The 15,880-nt window shown below is 51.1% G+C and overlaps 5 protein-coding genes across 5 annotated transcripts; 4 read left to right on the top strand and 1 right to left on the bottom strand.

Moving 5' to 3' along the window:
* Positions 1–2,578: 2,578 nt before the first annotated feature.
* Positions 2,579–5,088, top strand: BO79DRAFT_266296 (glycosyltransferase family 2 protein; the record flags this gene model as incomplete). Its single annotated transcript, XM_025686961.1, has 4 exons — positions 2,579–3,462; positions 3,530–4,427; positions 4,503–4,694; positions 4,756–5,088. The coding sequence occupies 4 exons, from the start codon at positions 2,579–2,581 to the stop codon at positions 5,086–5,088; spliced, it is 2,307 nt and encodes a 768-aa protein (XP_025539097.1).
* Positions 5,089–6,548: 1,460 nt separating this feature from the next.
* BO79DRAFT_266294 (SDR family NAD(P)-dependent oxidoreductase) lies at positions 6,549–7,944 on the top strand. The gene is made up of 4 exons (XM_025686960.1): positions 6,549–7,009; positions 7,077–7,306; positions 7,363–7,464; positions 7,538–7,944. Exons 1-4 carry the CDS (start codon positions 6,732–6,734, stop codon positions 7,729–7,731), a joined length of 804 nt encoding a protein of 267 aa, XP_025539096.1. The 5' UTR covers positions 6,549–6,731; the 3' UTR covers positions 7,732–7,944.
* Positions 7,945–9,242: 1,298 nt separating this feature from the next.
* BO79DRAFT_245619 (putative amino acid transporter) lies at positions 9,243–11,175 on the top strand. Its single transcript, XM_025685480.1, has 7 exons — positions 9,243–9,607; positions 9,658–9,671; positions 9,722–9,794; positions 9,841–10,172; positions 10,219–10,577; positions 10,627–10,968; positions 11,018–11,175. Exons 1-7 carry the CDS (start codon positions 9,441–9,443, stop codon positions 11,099–11,101), a joined length of 1,371 nt encoding a protein of 456 aa, XP_025539095.1. The 5' UTR covers positions 9,243–9,440; the 3' UTR covers positions 11,102–11,175.
* A 905-nt stretch (positions 11,176–12,080) lies between these two features.
* Positions 12,081–13,868, top strand: BO79DRAFT_195462 (luciferase; the record flags this gene model as incomplete). The annotated part of the gene is made up of 4 exons (XM_025681134.1): positions 12,081–12,186; positions 12,242–12,841; positions 12,900–13,213; positions 13,278–13,868. The coding sequence occupies 4 exons, from the start codon at positions 12,081–12,083 to the stop codon at positions 13,866–13,868; spliced, it is 1,611 nt and encodes a 536-aa protein (XP_025539094.1).
* A 59-nt stretch (positions 13,869–13,927) lies between these two features.
* BO79DRAFT_218103 (aminoglycoside phosphotransferase family protein) lies at positions 13,928–15,238 on the bottom strand (the record flags this gene model as incomplete). Its single annotated transcript, XM_025683399.1, has 2 exons — positions 13,928–13,955; positions 14,001–15,238. 2 exons carry the CDS (start codon positions 15,236–15,238, stop codon positions 13,928–13,930), a joined length of 1,266 nt encoding a protein of 421 aa, XP_025539093.1.
* Positions 15,239–15,880: the final 642 nt, after the last annotated feature.

The following is a 15,880-nucleotide window of genomic DNA, read 5'->3' as shown; positions in this document are numbered from 1 at the left end:
ATGTGTATGATATACACGAAGAATGGGACAACCCTATGGGAATTTGTGGACTATGCCGTCGAGTTGGGCGGCATACTTGTAATAAGCGGGTGAGACATGGGCCCGCCACGGATACTCCTTGCTTTCTCTTCGAATCCCGAAGAGCATGACACCTGCCGAGCCATGGAAAGACTGGCTCTATAGTAGCACATCGCCGCTGTCATGGTGGAAGGTTGTTACACGATGTCATGTCAAATGATTAGTCTACTATCCTCATTACGAATAGGATCGTACACGATGACCGCAACCTGTAAGGCCTTTGTCTCACTGCCACACGAAATAGCTTCAAGAGTTGGAGAATGCATATCTTAGGGTTAGCAACATTGCGAGTACCTCACAAGGCCATCGCGCCACAGCGTAAGGAGAGCTTCTCGCCCTGTGCCGGAAAATACAACCGCGACGTATAATTGGAACAGTGCATGTCATAATGAAGAGCCACAAAGATGCCTACAGCTGCGACTCAGGTCCTATTCGTTGATTGAGTCGGGATTCAAAAGAATCTACACCATATGAAAGGCCTGGACGCATGAAAGTACTAGAGACGTGGTGTGTCTATCCCGAAGTCATGTTCCACTAGAGCAGAATATTGGTCTTCCTCGACAATGAGTATTATGGCTGTTGCCTTGTTCGGACGGTGCGCAGCTCTCTTACTATCAGTATTTTCCATGCGCACTAGAGAGGTCCCTGCAAGCCTCGACTATAGAGAGGAGCGACTTGAACCGTCCCTTAGCTTCGAGTGGGACTAGTACGTAGTTCGGGAATATTGTACCAGACCACAGACAGTCTGATTGGTCTGGTAGACCCGGGGAGTAATATTTCCCGGCATTATGATTGGGCCTAGATTGAATGATAGACACTGTTCCTGAGGTATCCCTGGTATTCTGAGAATTGAGAATTCAGTCCTCCCATTGCTTACCTAATGTAGTTTTAACCCTTCTTTAGCTTGCTACTATGTCGATATTCTACTTCTATGATATTCTTGATTCTTATTCGTCATCGCTTGCTGAGCCTGTATTTCGGCCTGGTCGCATCAATACCAGTCCGACCATGAAGCCTTCTCTCCGGCAGTCCCTTGCAGGATGGCAACCTGTGCTGGATTGCACCCTCTGGAGATCTTCATCCTATCATAAACATTACCAGTGATGAAAGCGCGTTAACGGTGGTGCGGCTGCCCGTGAACACGAAATGTACCAGCAAGAAGGCACGGGCCGTGCGATGCAGCCGGCCCTCCAAACTTGGGAAATAGAACCGGGTAAACAAACAGTGATCGGAGCCCACGAGATCACTGGCATCTGGATGATCTCAAACATAAACTGTTTAAACTCCAACATCCAACTCGACCGGTTACACAACATGATCCCATGTGAAGGCAGGCACAGGTTAGTGTAATTGATATGTTTTCATACTCGGCTGCCTTGCCCATAACGAATGGACTCAAACCCTCTTCTATAAAACATGGACTCAGCTGGCCTCATTAATGAACAAGCCCACGGAGGAATTGGCAAGCCGTGGCTTTTGGAGTTCCTACAAACAGCCCACTCTGGTTGGCGGAACTCGTTCCCCGTATGAGCATAGAACTGCCTGGATCATTAGGAGTGATCATCCGTGGTGGTGGATGATCCGCGGAGGTACAGCCACAGCGAGATGATGATGGATGAAGGGCAAAATACCGGATCCCATTTCCTGGTATGCGGCCCAGCAATGTGGGCGGGTTTATTATCCGTCCACCAGATGAAACCATCTTTGCCAGTCTCCCAATCATCTCCCTTCGACCCAATCCCACTGTGCCTGTGAATCGAGTCAGTGTCTGGTCCTGTCGCAAGCCCCAGCAAACCAGCGTCTCGGAACGCCGATCTCCCTGTTTACCCCTTGCCGCCGATGGGGATGCCGTGACGCCAGGTGCGGGCGGCAAAGATCCCCACCAATTCAGCTAGCGGCCTGAAGGAATAGACGTGAGGCTGTTGGTTAGGTGCATGGGACCAGTTGGGAGGATAAAAATTCCCCCAGAGGCTGCGGGAACACTCCTGTCCTTGTCCGTGGAAGCGAAATGATCATCCTGATCGGCTCAGTTGCAGCGAGGAGCTTTCACCTTTCTTCTAGGGTTCGGATCATGGGAATCCACTAACATCAGATAAGGTAAGACTAAAATAAAGGCAATAACCAAGGCAGATGCCCCAGATCCTCGGTCCGTGCGCAAGGAGCGTAGCATACTTCAAGCCAGCTATGCTTTGACTGCATGGCGCTGACTCGGATCTCCGCTAGACTTTATGAAGGCAGTGTTCATTGTCTATGGGGTAGTTGATGCACAATCATGCCATCGTGTAGATGTCATGACTCGGTCGATAAGAGGCCTTCGGGCCTCGACCTGCGTAACCATCATTAAAGAGACACGCATTGAATTCGACCTGCAGACATTCCGTGACGACCGATCGTCGACAAAATTCATTATATACATAAAGGCGGACAGCCCAAAGCGCGCACCTAGTGACAGGTCACAAGGCCGGTCTGAAGTGCGGTAGCGATAGGCTAACCACCCTACATGCACAGTCCCTCTGCTGCCGAGGATGCTGACCCCGGAGAGACCCCTGGCCCTTATTGGGAACTATGCCAGGGGCCTCCCCAGGCTTGTTCTCATGACCCTGATCCTGCGGAGTGGCCTCAATCAGGCAGCATGGTTACTCCATTCGATGAGCCCCTCACAGAGGAAATTGTCATTCCCGAGTCTCTTCTAGCTGCCGCGTCACTCAGACAGCTATGGAATCAGGCGTCCCTGCAACCCTGGTCCCCGCAGCCGATTGCTCCAAACCCAGCAGAGGAGGTGTCTGTCACCAAGCGAAGAAAACCTGGCGCCAGCTATCCGGCCACTGGAGTAAATCCAGGCGATGCCCGACGGCGACAAACGAGTCATTCGGGGGTATTGGAGGAAGGCAGAGGGACAATATACCCGCTTCTAGAGGACCAGGTGGTAGTGGAAACGCCGCATGGACCCCAGGGAGTGTATCCAGTGGAGCTCGAAGGTTGCATCCCTCATACTGCAGCTCCTGACGGCGCAGGAGTAGTTCGGGCTGTCAGCGAACAGCCTTCCATTAGGCCGGACCCCCCTCCTGCCATCGAAACGAGAAGGTTCAGTGAACCCGCAAAAGCTTTTCGCCAGTCTTTGCGGAGTGTGGTGGGTCGAGCCCGCGATAGCAGCTTGGGAACCCTCTACAACAGGGCGACTTTGGTGAACATTAAGCACGAAAGGAGATACTGGGTCCAGTTGGTGATCGAATATGGCACATACACGGTCTACGTCGCATTCGTGTATTTCGTGCTGGTGGGGATGCCTCTGTGGAAAGGTGCTATCTACTGGCTGTACTGGTTGATGCGCCACAAGTTCATCTTACAGGGAGGCTGGGCCATTGTCATCAGCCTAGCAGTCTTGTAGGTTTCTGCCCATCCGAAGCCATGAGTAGACGTCGCTTATTGTTCCGTGCTCGCGTCTACCTAGTTACTCGTTCACGCCACTTCTCGCTACCTTTGAAAACGACGCTCCGGATCACGAGTTCTATGAGAGTCGCCGCATCAGTCCGACAGCCCCCGATACTGCGTTGCTCATCCCTTGCTACAGAGCGGCGTCTGTTTTAGGCCGGACCCTCGAGGCAGCCGTGAAGATCTTCCCTCCATCACACATATTCGTGATCGCCAATGGAGATGCCCTGACACCAATTGACCATACTGAGGAGGTTTGCCGCCCCTATGGAGTTAATCACATTTGGAGCCCAGTCGGATCGAAGATCATCGCCTTATTCGTTGGATGTTACGCTGCTAAGAAATTTCGCTATGCTCTCCTTATCGACGACGACTGTATCTTGCCGCCTACCTTCCCCGTCGTAGTGTCCCGGCTTAGCGACACTGTCCGCTGTATCGGCTACACGATCAAGGCTGTTGCTGCGGACTCCTCTCCAGGGACATACTGCCAGCAAGCGCAGGATCTGGAGTACAAGCTGGCGGGGCTGCAGCGCACCTTCGCCGGACGCGTTGGCAGCGCTACATTCCCCCATGGGGCCATTTCTCTTTGGGAACGGTCATTTCTCCGAGACACCCTTCAGGATCATCCCGGATTCTCCATCAGCGAGGACTGGTTCCTGGGCAACAGCTGTCGACGGCTCGGCGGAAGAATCCAGATGTGCAGCTCTGTGTTTGTGGAAACCCACGCACCCCCTTCGTTTTTATTCGCGGCGGGGAAAAGACGGGGTGGGTTTGGGGAGATGACCGTTTTCAAGCAGCGATTTATGCGGTGGAACTTTTTTCTTGTCAATGGCTTGCGGTATAATGTAACTTACCTCGTGAAATCATGGAAGTTGGGAGTATATGAAATCGGCACGAAGCTATTCGTGCTGCAGGAGGTATGTGAACTCTGTCTTCCCCTGAACTGCCCTCAAGGAGTTCTAAGATCAACGATGTGACCTAACATGCACCAGTTATATGAGACGGTCCTTGCCATTCTAGCCCCTTTCATCCTCCCAATATCCCTCGTCGTTCGCCCGAAGTTTTGCATTTCTCTCATCATGGCCACCTTCGCCTTGTACCTTCTGAACGCCATTATCTTTAACGAGATTCACCTGCGATTGAAGCAGGAACGGATCAGCTTAAAAATTGTCATTTTCTACTATGTAAGACGAGCCTCCCTTATGAATGTTGTGGCTTGGATTTGAGATTAACCCGAAACCGCAGATGCCCTACAAGATCATGATCGCCATTATCAATGTCGGAAGCAATTATTGGTCACTGTACAAATATGCCCGGTACTTTGCCCAGCGACGGCCCAAGCTCACAGAAGACCACAAAGCGGTTGGACTGGTACTGAAACTGGAAGAGAGTGCGCAGAACCGTGGCCCTGGTTCCAGTGGGCTGGGACGCAATATGACGGTGCGCTCAGTTGGCGTGCGACGGAGCAACCGAATAAGCAATGGGCCGGGCTTAGCTGCGCTTCGCAACCGGTGGTCCCTGCAAAGTCACGCTGAAGAGGCGGAGGTAACGGATGTTGTAATTGAGGACTACACATAAGCTTCACACGGAAGCAACCTAATATACTACTGTGGATAGAACATTGAACCCTCTTTCTAGGTTCGCAACGCCTTCGATGCGCTAGTCTCTTAGCACTGCGATGCCTTGCATCCTTCCGTTAACCCTAATCTTAATCTTCGACAGCCCACCGCCATTAAACTATCTTCAGCACGAGAGCGCCGCCGTGGCGATGGCTGTGGCTATTACTGTTGAAGCCTGGTCAAGGTGTATATACATTCATCTGAATCTATTGAAGTTGGCAACCTACTCATTGGATTGAGTACTCTTACCGAAGACGGGCATCCCGAATTTCTGACGGATGGTTTGTGGACATTCTTCCTTGTACTACACCATCAACATATCCATCCGTCAACATACGCATCGCACAAATTTCGGCTTGACAAGTTCTTGCTCCTGAATACTCCGAAAATACCTCTGTGGGAAATACCCCCCGACCATGAATGAATGTCTGAATCGGTGGGAATGGCATGTCATTTACATTGAATCAATGAGGCTCTCAATCCTTTTCCGTCGGTTAAAGTTTGCATCTGGCATGTCTGTCGACCCTTCTGAAGGAGGGGGTGGCTTTGCTCATTTTATGACACGTTGCACCCTAACATTCCTGCACATCCCACATCCTAATTAGGTCTACGGTCATCCCTGGCGGATATTTCCGAATTTGAGTTTTTTTTTTGTTTTGCTTCTTTCTTGTTTTCTTTTTCTGTGAGCTGATAGGAATTTTGACATGAGTCGTGATGATGTGTGATTTGGGCGAGGCTGCTGTGTGGCTATGCTTGTATGCATGTTGTTATCTTTGCATGGTAGGGATGGTGCTGGTCGGTGGGTATGATAGCTACATAGCTGGCTGGAGGCTTGACCTTTCTTATCTTTGTGTCATGTGCGAGAGACCTTCATCATTTGCATGCTGGTTAATATCTTGATGACTTGCTCAACCTCGGGTTTTGGTCTTGGTAGTGACATGGCACTGGATACATCCACCATGCATCTCTGGCAGTGGCCTGGTCGCGATTAATGTTGCAAACATATTTCTATACTGGCTCTTGAATTCCATTGCAGTCTGCTTTTCCCTTCTGAGGAACAGTGGCAACAGACGGCGGTCGCAGTGGTGACTTTCTGGACGAGGATGTCTCAAATCGTTATACTATTCTCACAACACTTCGTCTTGCTGCTCTGTTAAGCTAATCCCTAGTATATCGTTCAGAACGTTTGTCGGCGTGGGAACGCCATAGAGTACACCAGAAGACGGACAGCAGGCGGGGTACATGCAGCTGCAGCATTTGTTGTTCAATCATAGCATCGGATATGCTCCGAGAGAGCTGCTGCTGTGCAACTCAATTGACCGCAAGGGATAATATCTCTTTGTTTGGTTCGCATCGACCCTCTCTACCCCGCACAACTCCCAAGAACAGCTCAACCCCCTCAGTATCATGCAGCAGAACTCACCATTGACCACTAAACAGCTGCAGGAATACGAATGCATCAAGCTCGTGTCGGCCGACAATGTCTGTCCCTCGATACGAGGACCCAGGAGTAATCGGTATATCAGGTTGATCCCTTTCCTCTTAGCTGTCGGGTAGAGCTACTATCCAGCTACCCTGTCTACCAAGTCAGCCACTTCCATCATGCGTCTTCTCAACAAGGTTGCCCTCATCACTGGCTCGTCATCAGGCATTGGACGAGCCATCGCCTTGCGTTATGCTCGGGAAGGAGCCAAGGTTGCCTGTGCGGATATCACTCCGACTGCACGCTCGCCGGTGCCGAACGAACTGGACATTACTACCCATGATGCGATCAGCCAGAAGGGAGGACAGGCCTTCTTCCTCCAAACTGATGCGGGAGATGCATCACAGATGGAAAATGCGGTGCTGAAGACTGCACAGCAGTTTGGTCGGTTAGATATGTATGTGTGGCCTTGTCACACCAGGATTCTTTTCATGGAAACTGACGACTTGACCATCTATGTGTAGTATGGTCAATAATGCAGGCGTCTCTCTTGAATCCCGTACCCCGGCCCGCATACATGAAACCACCAATGAACTCTTCGATACTACCATGCGGATTAATACCCGCTCGGTGTTCCTGGGCAGCAAGTATGCCATCACGCAGATGTTGAAGCAGGATCCGCATCCATCGGGCGATCGGGGATGGATCATTAATCTGTCATCCATTCTTGGGATCGTGGCAGCGACAGAAAATCGTAGGTTGATCCATCTCAGATGACATAGCATTGATGATGATGCTAAGTTGTGACAGCATCATACTGTGCCTCCAAAGGGGCCGTGAGTAACCTCACGCGTCAGGTGGCGTTGGATTATGCGCGCGATCGCATCCATGCGAATGCTATTTGTCCGGGATGTAAGTATCTTCACTTAGTTTTCAAAGCTGCGTTCTAGGGTTAGTCACGAGTGATGACTGACAAGGCATATAGATACCCGAACAGCCATCTATCAAGAAACGACGGAGTACATGCATGCCGCGGAGGACTTGATCCGACGACATCCCTTTAATGGGCCCGGGTTGCCGGATGACATTGCGCGGGTCGCCGTGACGCTGGCGAGTGAGGATGCCAATTGGATGACGGGAGCTGTGATTCCTGTTGATGGAGGGTATACTGCGCGGTGAGACCGCAGCGGATACATACAGTGTAGGTAGAGTATAGTGAAAGCGAACATTTAATGCCACTGAATACTCTGAGCTGCACCTCGATATTACAAGCACTAGTAGTATTCCTTGTTGTATATGTCACATTAATGAGAATAAGTAATGGATTGGTCCCTGACCTGTAAGAGAACTGATATGAGATGATAGACAATACAGCTCGTAGAGAAAAAGATAATTTAAATTCTGCAAATTTAAGTCGTAAACGTGAAGACAATGTCTCTCATAAAGGAGATATATAATATCCCAGAGTACAGACTTTTAGATGGACCATAATAAAAGATAATTCTGTCATAGATAGGATTATAACAATGATAGATTATAGATCTGCAATCTGCTAAATCCAAGTTTTCTTGAGAGTTGATTCTCAATTCAGTACCACCAGTGGAGCTTTTCTATCGTTGCACCACCACCCCCAAGACAGTACTACTACTAGTATGTGTGGAGAACAATATATCCTTATGACAGCGTTTGGCCGCAGCTCCTATGCCAATTGAAACAAGCACATTGCCAATAAAATACTGCGGAGCATATACTTTGTGAGCTTTGGAATCTTATTGGAAAGTACTACGTCCAAGCTATCTTGAACTGCTACTTTAACTTTAAGCTCTTCTGGGAAGCATCGACGATAGACATGGTGTGCTGTCTTCGGACCCAAACACACCGATACCTGCTTGATATGCAGCCTAGCAATACGCGGCACAATTCCTAGGCACCCGGATAACTCGGTTCTTCGTCGTCGTTGAAACAGACGCTAACCCGCAAACAATATCCGGAGAAACGAGCAGGCAGTGGGTGGCAAGGCGGATGGCCTGCAGCGGGTGGAGCATCGCCGCGGGGATTTCGCTTCTAATGCAGACCGAGATGCAAGAAGGAAAGCAGTGTCCATCAATCAGAAGCGAGCGATTAGCTGACGAGCAAACGATGAGCTAATGATCAGTCATTTGTGGCAGTCATGAACAGACCGAAAAAGCGATAAGTGGCAAGCAGATGTAACAATGCTTTCTAGAAGCACAATCGGAATCCCACCGAGCCGACCAGGGCCAGGGTCACCGCACCAATCAGCGTGCAGCGGAGACGCGGCTATCGTCGGGGCGCGGCAGGGTTGGGCGGGGCGGGAGCCTTTCTGTTACTTAATTTTAACCTCTCTTTTGCCTCATTGGTTCGACCAGCTAAAAATACACTAAAAGAAACTGCTTGCCTGTGGGGCAGGAACACCAGGATCTTCCCTTTTCTTTTTTTCGATACTGGCTAACTAACTATGCTGCTGATAAGGAAAATTGTATGAGAAAAAAAAAAGCTAGATACAGATGCAATTAGCGGGTGGGCACGGCCCTCGGCCTCTCAACGGACAAGCCACGCCCGCGCTCCCCCCCCCGATGTAGTAACCGCGATTCAACGTGGCAGGGTATCTACCTACCTTTCTATCTTCTGGTTCTTCCTTCCTTCTTCCTTTCCTTCTCTCATCTGGCCTTTCGTCTTCCTCCGTGTTCAACCTCGACCTTTGTGTGGCCGGCAGCTCATCCTGCAGAGGCTCAGCCAGCGGAGGACCAGATCGTCATCGACCCACCCGTGAGAATTTTTTAGTATCAGTTTCACGTTCATCGGCACTTTAGCTGCTGCTGCTACTTGCGTCTATCTGCAACTAGACACAGCTCCCATTTCTAGTCACGATGCGTTTGGACGGCGTTGCCCCTCCGCCCGATGCGGTTGAGCCCAAGAGTCAGCGGGAGAAGGATGAGGACGTGGAGGACCTCAAGGCGATCGATGGTGCGCCCGAGGTGGACGCCTTTGGCGATGAAGCTAATGCGGAGGTCAAGTACAAGACCTTGAAGTGGTGGTAAGTACTTCTGTCGCGCGTGGTGATAGACAACAAGCTAATGGCACTAGGCAATGCGGAATGTGTATGTGATTAGAATGATAACTGCGAATTGCGAGATACTAACCAGCCTAGTCATGATTGCTGAATCCGTGTCGCTCGGTGTCTTGTCTCTTCCGGCTACTATGACGGCCCTGGGTCTTGTTCCGTAAGTCAGCGCCTCGGTGCTTCTGCGCTGCGACTAACCGGTGCAGCTCTCTCATTCTCATCATCGGTCTCGGTATCCTCGCCCTTTACACTGGTTATGTCATTGGTCAATTCCGTGAACGCCACCCTTACATCCACAACCTTGCCGATGCGGGAGAGATCCTCATGGGTACTTTTGGCCGGGAGTTGTTCGGTCTGGGCCAGATCCTCTTCTCTATCTTCATCATGGGTAGCCACATCGTCACCTTCACCGTCATGATGAACACCATTACCGACCACGGTACCTGCTCCATCGTGTTCAGTATCGTCGCGTTCGTCATCTGTCTGGTTCTCTCGCTGCCCCGCACCATCAAGAACTTGACCTACATCTCCACTGCCTGTAGGTTTCCGTTCCCCATCTATGCAGGACGACGCTAATGGATTAGCCTTCCTGAGTATCTTCTCTGCGGTTATGATCACCATGATCGGTGTCGGTGTGCAGTACAAGGGCGGACAGAACATCAGCATCACTACCGAGACCAACCTGTACACGGCATTCAGTGGTGTGACCCAGATCATGTTTGCTTACTGCGCCCACGTCGCCTTCTTCGGTCTGATCGCCGAGATGGAGGAACCCAAGGACTTCCCCAAGGCGCTGTGCCTGCTGCAGGGCTTCGAAATTTCTCTCTACGTCACCGCCGCCATCGTCATCTATTACTATGTGGGTAATGGAGTTGACTCGCCGGCTCTGGGATCGGCTGGTCCTGTCTTGAAGAAGGTGGCCTACGGCATGGCCATTCCTACTGTGAGTCTACCCTCTTTCGGTGTTCGAGGATTTGTTCTGATGTGTGTAGATTATTGGTGCTGGTGTGGTCAACGGACATGTTGGTCTCAAGTACATCTATGTGCGCATCTTCCGCAAGTCGGGACGTATGCACAAGAACGACTGGGTCTCCGTGGGATCCTGGATCGGTATTGGCGTGACCTGCTGGGTGATTGCTTGGATCATCGGCGAGGGTATCCCCTCTTTCAGCAACCTGGTCAGTCTGATCAGTTCGCTGTTTGCCAGTTGGTTCAGTTTCGGTCTGCCGGGTGCCTACTGGCTGCACATGAACTACGGGCAGTGGTGGTCAAGCCCGAAGAAGTGCGCCCTAACCATCATCAACATGCTCATCTTTGCCATTGGTGGTGCTATGGTAAGTTTTCTCCCATTCATCATAATGTGAGTTTTTGCTAATTGTGTAGTGTGGTCTTGGTCTGTACGCGTCCGGCAAGGCGATCCACGACGACTCTTCCCGGTCCAGCTTTTCGTGCGCCAACAATGCATAGAGTACTTGGAAAAATAATTGGATGACTAGACGACTAATGGGAGGCGATTTAATGTATATAAAAGCACAATCCATAGAATCCGTATAATTTCGTGCTGAGCACGTAAATCAATGTGCATACTGTTCACAATGCCTGCTTATTATATCCGAGAGAGCAGATATGACTCGTGCCATAGACCTGTTCGTCTATCTGCCAATGATTTGAGAACAGAAGACAAATTCCATCTAATAGTCCGATCAGACAATACCTTTAGATGAAGACAAAGTCACATGGTGGATACTGAGCTACGGCCCTCACCACACGGGAAGGTGCAACAACTTGCCCGTTACACACTGGCTATGTCTCGGGGATGCATTGATTGTTTGAGTTGTGCTAGTTAGCTCACGTTATGCAAGACCATGGTTAGTCTGATCAAATCAATCCAATTGTCGAGGGTGAGATCTGGTCTGTGGATGGGGACTGCGGCTGACGTTGCATGTGAAAATGCGGCCGAGGTGGACCGATGATCTGGTGATGATACGGACAGACAATACATCGAATGCTGATTGAAATTCAGAGATCGCAGATTGTGCTATACAGAGAAATGGATAGTGCATGTACATCACTCCAATGGAAATCGTATTTCGCCCGCTGCTGCTTGGCCCTCTATCCAAGAAAGGGAGTAGCGGTTTATTCGGCATGTTGTTAGGGTTGGTCCACACTATTGATCCTAGACCGACGATGGCAGGATAGTGAGCCTTCGCCACAGACTCAGCTCAGCTAGTCGGAGTATATTGAACGCGATCTCAAGATAAGCTGCTGTGAGTGCAGTCTGCCGGCTTTCATTTCCGTTGTGAAGGCAACAAAGAGATGGCCCGTGAAGCTACATGATCCACTTTCTTGCATGACAGCCCCGGGCTTAATAAAACTAGTCCAATATTTATTATTCCTTCTGTTCCCTGCCCCAATTCTTTTATCTATCTTCAACTTGTACTACGCCATGGCTACCATCTCCGTATCTCCCTTCCCCGACGTGGAGATCCCCTCCACCGACCTCTGGTCGTTTCTCTTCGAACGTTCAGATCGCCCGTATCCACTCTCCCATCGTACGTTCTCCACCATCGCATCATGCCAGATATCAACAATTCTAATCCCATACAGCCCTCTTCGTCGACCCTCTCACCAACCGTAGCCTCTCCTTCCAACTAATCCGCCAACGCGCCCTCCACTTCGGCCACCACCTCCAATCCAAATGGTCCTGGCAACCCGGCGACGTGCTCGTCGTCTTCGCCCCGAATGCCATTGACCTGACCCCGCTGATCTGGGGTACCCTGGCCATCGGCGGTGTCGTCTGCCCAGTCAATCCCAGCTATCGCGCCGAAGAACTGCGCCATCCGTTGATTGATGCAGCCGCCAAAGCCATCGTCACTACCACCGCGCAAGCCTCCATCGTATACGAAGCCATTGACCGCGCCGGCCTCTCCCGCGACCGTGTCATCCTCCTCGATCAACTAGATCCACTATGGGCGACTATCAAAGACACAGACTACGTCGCACCGCACCGTCCCCCGATCCAGAACCCCGAAAAGGACCTTTCCTTCCTGGTCTACTCCTCCGGAACAACCGGCCTACCTAAGGGCGTGATGCTCTCGCACCGGAACATGGTCGCGAACATGGTGCAAAGTGCCGTTGCCGAGCAGGGCCAGCTGGTCTGGAACCAGGATCGCATTCTAGGCATTTTGCCGTTCTTCCATATTTACGGTATTTCCCTTCCCCATCCCTGCCTCTTCTCCCAAAACACTGATGTCCGTTAATGAAGGAATCGGCTTCCTCCTCAACTACACCGTCTACACCGGCGTGCCCATGTACGTCCTCCCGCGCTTCCAGTTCCCCTCGTTCTGCGATATCATTCAGCGTCATCGCATCACGTACGCCTACGTCGTGCCCCCCGTTATTCTGGAGCTGGTCTCCAACGCTGCCACTAAGAACTATGACCTTTCCTCCTTGCGCATGGTGGTATCTGCTGCGGCACCACTAGCTGTGGATTTGATCCACGCTGCGAAGCAGAAGTTAGGTCTTGTGGTTCGTCAGGCATATGGGATGAGCGAGTGTGCGCCTGCTATTCATTTCCAGGTACGTACCCCCTTCCTACTATCCCACAAAACAAGAGATAACTAATGAACTGAATGAATGATAGACCTGGACCGAAGCCCACACCCACCCCGGCTCCGTTGGGCGACTCATCCCCAACATGACAGCCAAATACCATCCCATTCACGATGGAGATAACAAAGAGAAAGAACTCTGGGTAAAGGGCCCCAACGTCTTTCTCGGGTATCTGAACAACCCCACCGCGAATAAGGAATCCTTCTCCGAAGACGGATATTACAAGACTGGGGATGTGGGGTACGAGGATGAAGCAGGGAACTTCTATATCACCGACCGCGTTAAGGAGTTGATCAAGTATAATGGGTTTCAGGTCGCGCCGGCCGAGTTGGAGGGGATTGTGCTGGGGCATCCGGCTGTGAAGGATGTGGGTGTTGTTGGGGTGAAGAGTGGGTTGGCGGGGAGTGAGTTGCCGAGGGCTTATGTCGTGGTTAAGGGGGATGTTGTTGGGAAGGGGGGTGAGGGGTTGGAGAAGGAGATTGTGGAGTTCGTGGAGAAGAGGGTTATTGGGTATAAGAGGTTGAGGGGAGGTGTCAGGTTCGTGGAAAGTATTCCGCGGAATCCGTCGGGGAAGATTTTGAGGAGGGAGTTGAAGAAGTTGGAGAGGGAGGCCAAATTGTGATTATACTTACTGTATATGTAGTATGGAGGGTTGTATATGGAGTGTTAATGCATGTACATTCAATTGTAATTTTCCAGGATTGAGCTGCTAGAGGTACATATGTAGTATACAGACATTTCAATGTCTACTCACACATTAAACACTTTCAATCCCTCCTCCACCATCTCCCTCCACCCCCTCACCTTCCCCTCCTTTTCCTCCCCCGCCCCCTTCACACCCACCTCCACAATAGCCCTAACATGATTCACCACCCTCTGCATCCCCTCCTGCCTCTCACTCAACTTCATCCCCTCCAACACCCACCCCTGCCCTCGACTCTTACACACCTCCTCAAACACCCCTTCCAACCGATCCCTCTCCGCCTTATCCTCCACCCCATACCGATAATTCCACAGGAACGCCCGCACCGGATTCCACCGCGGCGCCGGCACCACGCTTGCAAACTCCCAGTCCAGGATGCCGGTAATAGGACATTCGGGAGACGATGGATCGCACATGATGTTCGCGAAGTGGAGGTCTTTGTGGGCCAACACATAGGGTACATCATTCAGCTTGTCATCGAACCCAATAACTGAGATGAACTCCTCCAACCGAGGGATTAAATCCCTATGTGTCGATAGTGATGGGTGGATGCTAATAGCATGGATATACCGCTCCACACACGCAATATTATACTCCGTGTAACTCGCATACCCATCACTCTTGAACGGATTCAGCGTTTCCAGCGTTTCACCCATTCCGGCCCAATATGTCTCCACATCCTGCGTCTGCCAATACGTCTCTTCAATAGGCGGACCACGCACTATCTCCATCCCCTCCGCACTATCATCACTACCCTGGGCTGCTAACTGCAGTCCACCCACATACCCCCCCTTCCAGGGCTTACCATGCAACTCCGCCACAAACCCCGCCACCTGCTCCACCAATTTCCTCTTCCTACCCTCATCAAGACCCTCATACACCTCCGCAACAGACACGCCCGACACCCGCTCCAACAAGGTAAACTCATACCCGAGGGGATTGTCTCGACTCGCCGAGTAGGCAATCACCGCGGGAACGGGGATGGAAGTATTCCGTCGCACCCAGGTCATTACACCCACTTCGTTCAGGGTCTTTATCCGGGGGATTTGGGTCCCCGAGATGCGCAGCACTAGGGTGATGCTCCCGTCGGAGGGGTCTGCGCGGGCGCGGATTGGGGGCGTGGCGGATGCGGCGGCGGAGGGGGCGTAGTGGATGAGGTAGATTGTGTGGAAGGCGGCGGAGACGGGGAGGGGGATGATGGTTGTTGGTGGGGGGAGGGAGAGCGTGGTGAGGAGGGTGAGTATGCTGGTTGTGGAGAGGGGGGGTGGTAGGGTGGAGGTGGTCGTCATTGTTGATGGTGGTTGTGTTAGTGTTATGGATGTCGTGGTCATGGGCTAGGGTGGGAGGAGATGGTTCGCTGGGAGTATGTAGGCCATGGTGATTGAGGCTGTCATTGTGAATTATATAGTAGTAGTATCCTCATGATGTTGAGGATATTTTGACCATCATGTTGATATGGATGGATATTGTTGCATGACTCATGGTGAATCATGAACCATCATCCAGCTAGCTGGTAAAGGCTGCGCGAAGGATGAAGCTAGTGTGGAAAGCACACATGGTGATAGGTAGGCCGACGGTGTTCCTGGATAGCTTATCGTGTGGCGGCGCAATTGGACTGATAAGCTTCGGAGGTGATGATATCCCTGGCTTGATTGAGGTGAGGTTTGGTTCAGGGGCCGCTATCGGAGGCACGTGATATACTCATGCCTGAGGCATACATGTGCTGTTATACGGTAGAAGCGGTGAACTGTTGATGTATTCTGAGATGACCATATCCGAGTACAGTATATGCATGTATATGATGAATTGCAGTACTATCTACGGTCCAATGGGGGATTCAAATAATGTAGTGACCAAGACTGCCAAGTCAAACCAACAATGAATAACGATCTGCAAACATCTCCATCTGGCCCTACGGTAGATCACGATCT

This window comes from Aspergillus costaricaensis (assembly GCF_003184835.1).
Source record: "Aspergillus costaricaensis CBS 115574 unplaced genomic scaffold BO79scaffold_17, whole genome shotgun sequence".
Classification (NCBI taxonomy): Eukaryota; Fungi; Ascomycota; class Eurotiomycetes; order Eurotiales; family Aspergillaceae; genus Aspergillus; species Aspergillus costaricensis.
Note: the sequence above shows the minus strand (reverse complement) of the source record. Positions and strands in the feature narration are given on the sequence as shown.

Excerpts from the sequence above, each read along its gene's own strand:
- BO79DRAFT_266294 (XM_025686960.1), top strand. The coding sequence starts at position 6,732 with ATGCGTCTTCTCAACAAGGTTGCCCTCATCACTGGCTCGTCATCAGGC. Across the intron at positions 7,010-7,076 it reads CAGTTTGGTCGGTTAGATAT|TATGGTCAATAATGCAGGCG; the intron begins GTATGTGTGGCC and ends ATCTATGTGTAG. Across the intron at positions 7,307-7,362 it reads CGTGGCAGCGACAGAAAATC|CATCATACTGTGCCTCCAAA; the intron begins GTAGGTTGATCC and ends AAGTTGTGACAG.
- BO79DRAFT_245619 (XM_025685480.1), top strand. The coding sequence starts at position 9,441 with ATGCGTTTGGACGGCGTTGCCCCTCCGCCCGATGCGGTTGAGCCCAAG. Across the intron at positions 10,173-10,218 it reads GACCTACATCTCCACTGCCT|CCTTCCTGAGTATCTTCTCT; the intron begins GTAGGTTTCCGT and ends CTAATGGATTAG. Across the intron at positions 10,578-10,626 it reads ACGGCATGGCCATTCCTACT|ATTATTGGTGCTGGTGTGGT; the intron begins GTGAGTCTACCC and ends TGATGTGTGTAG.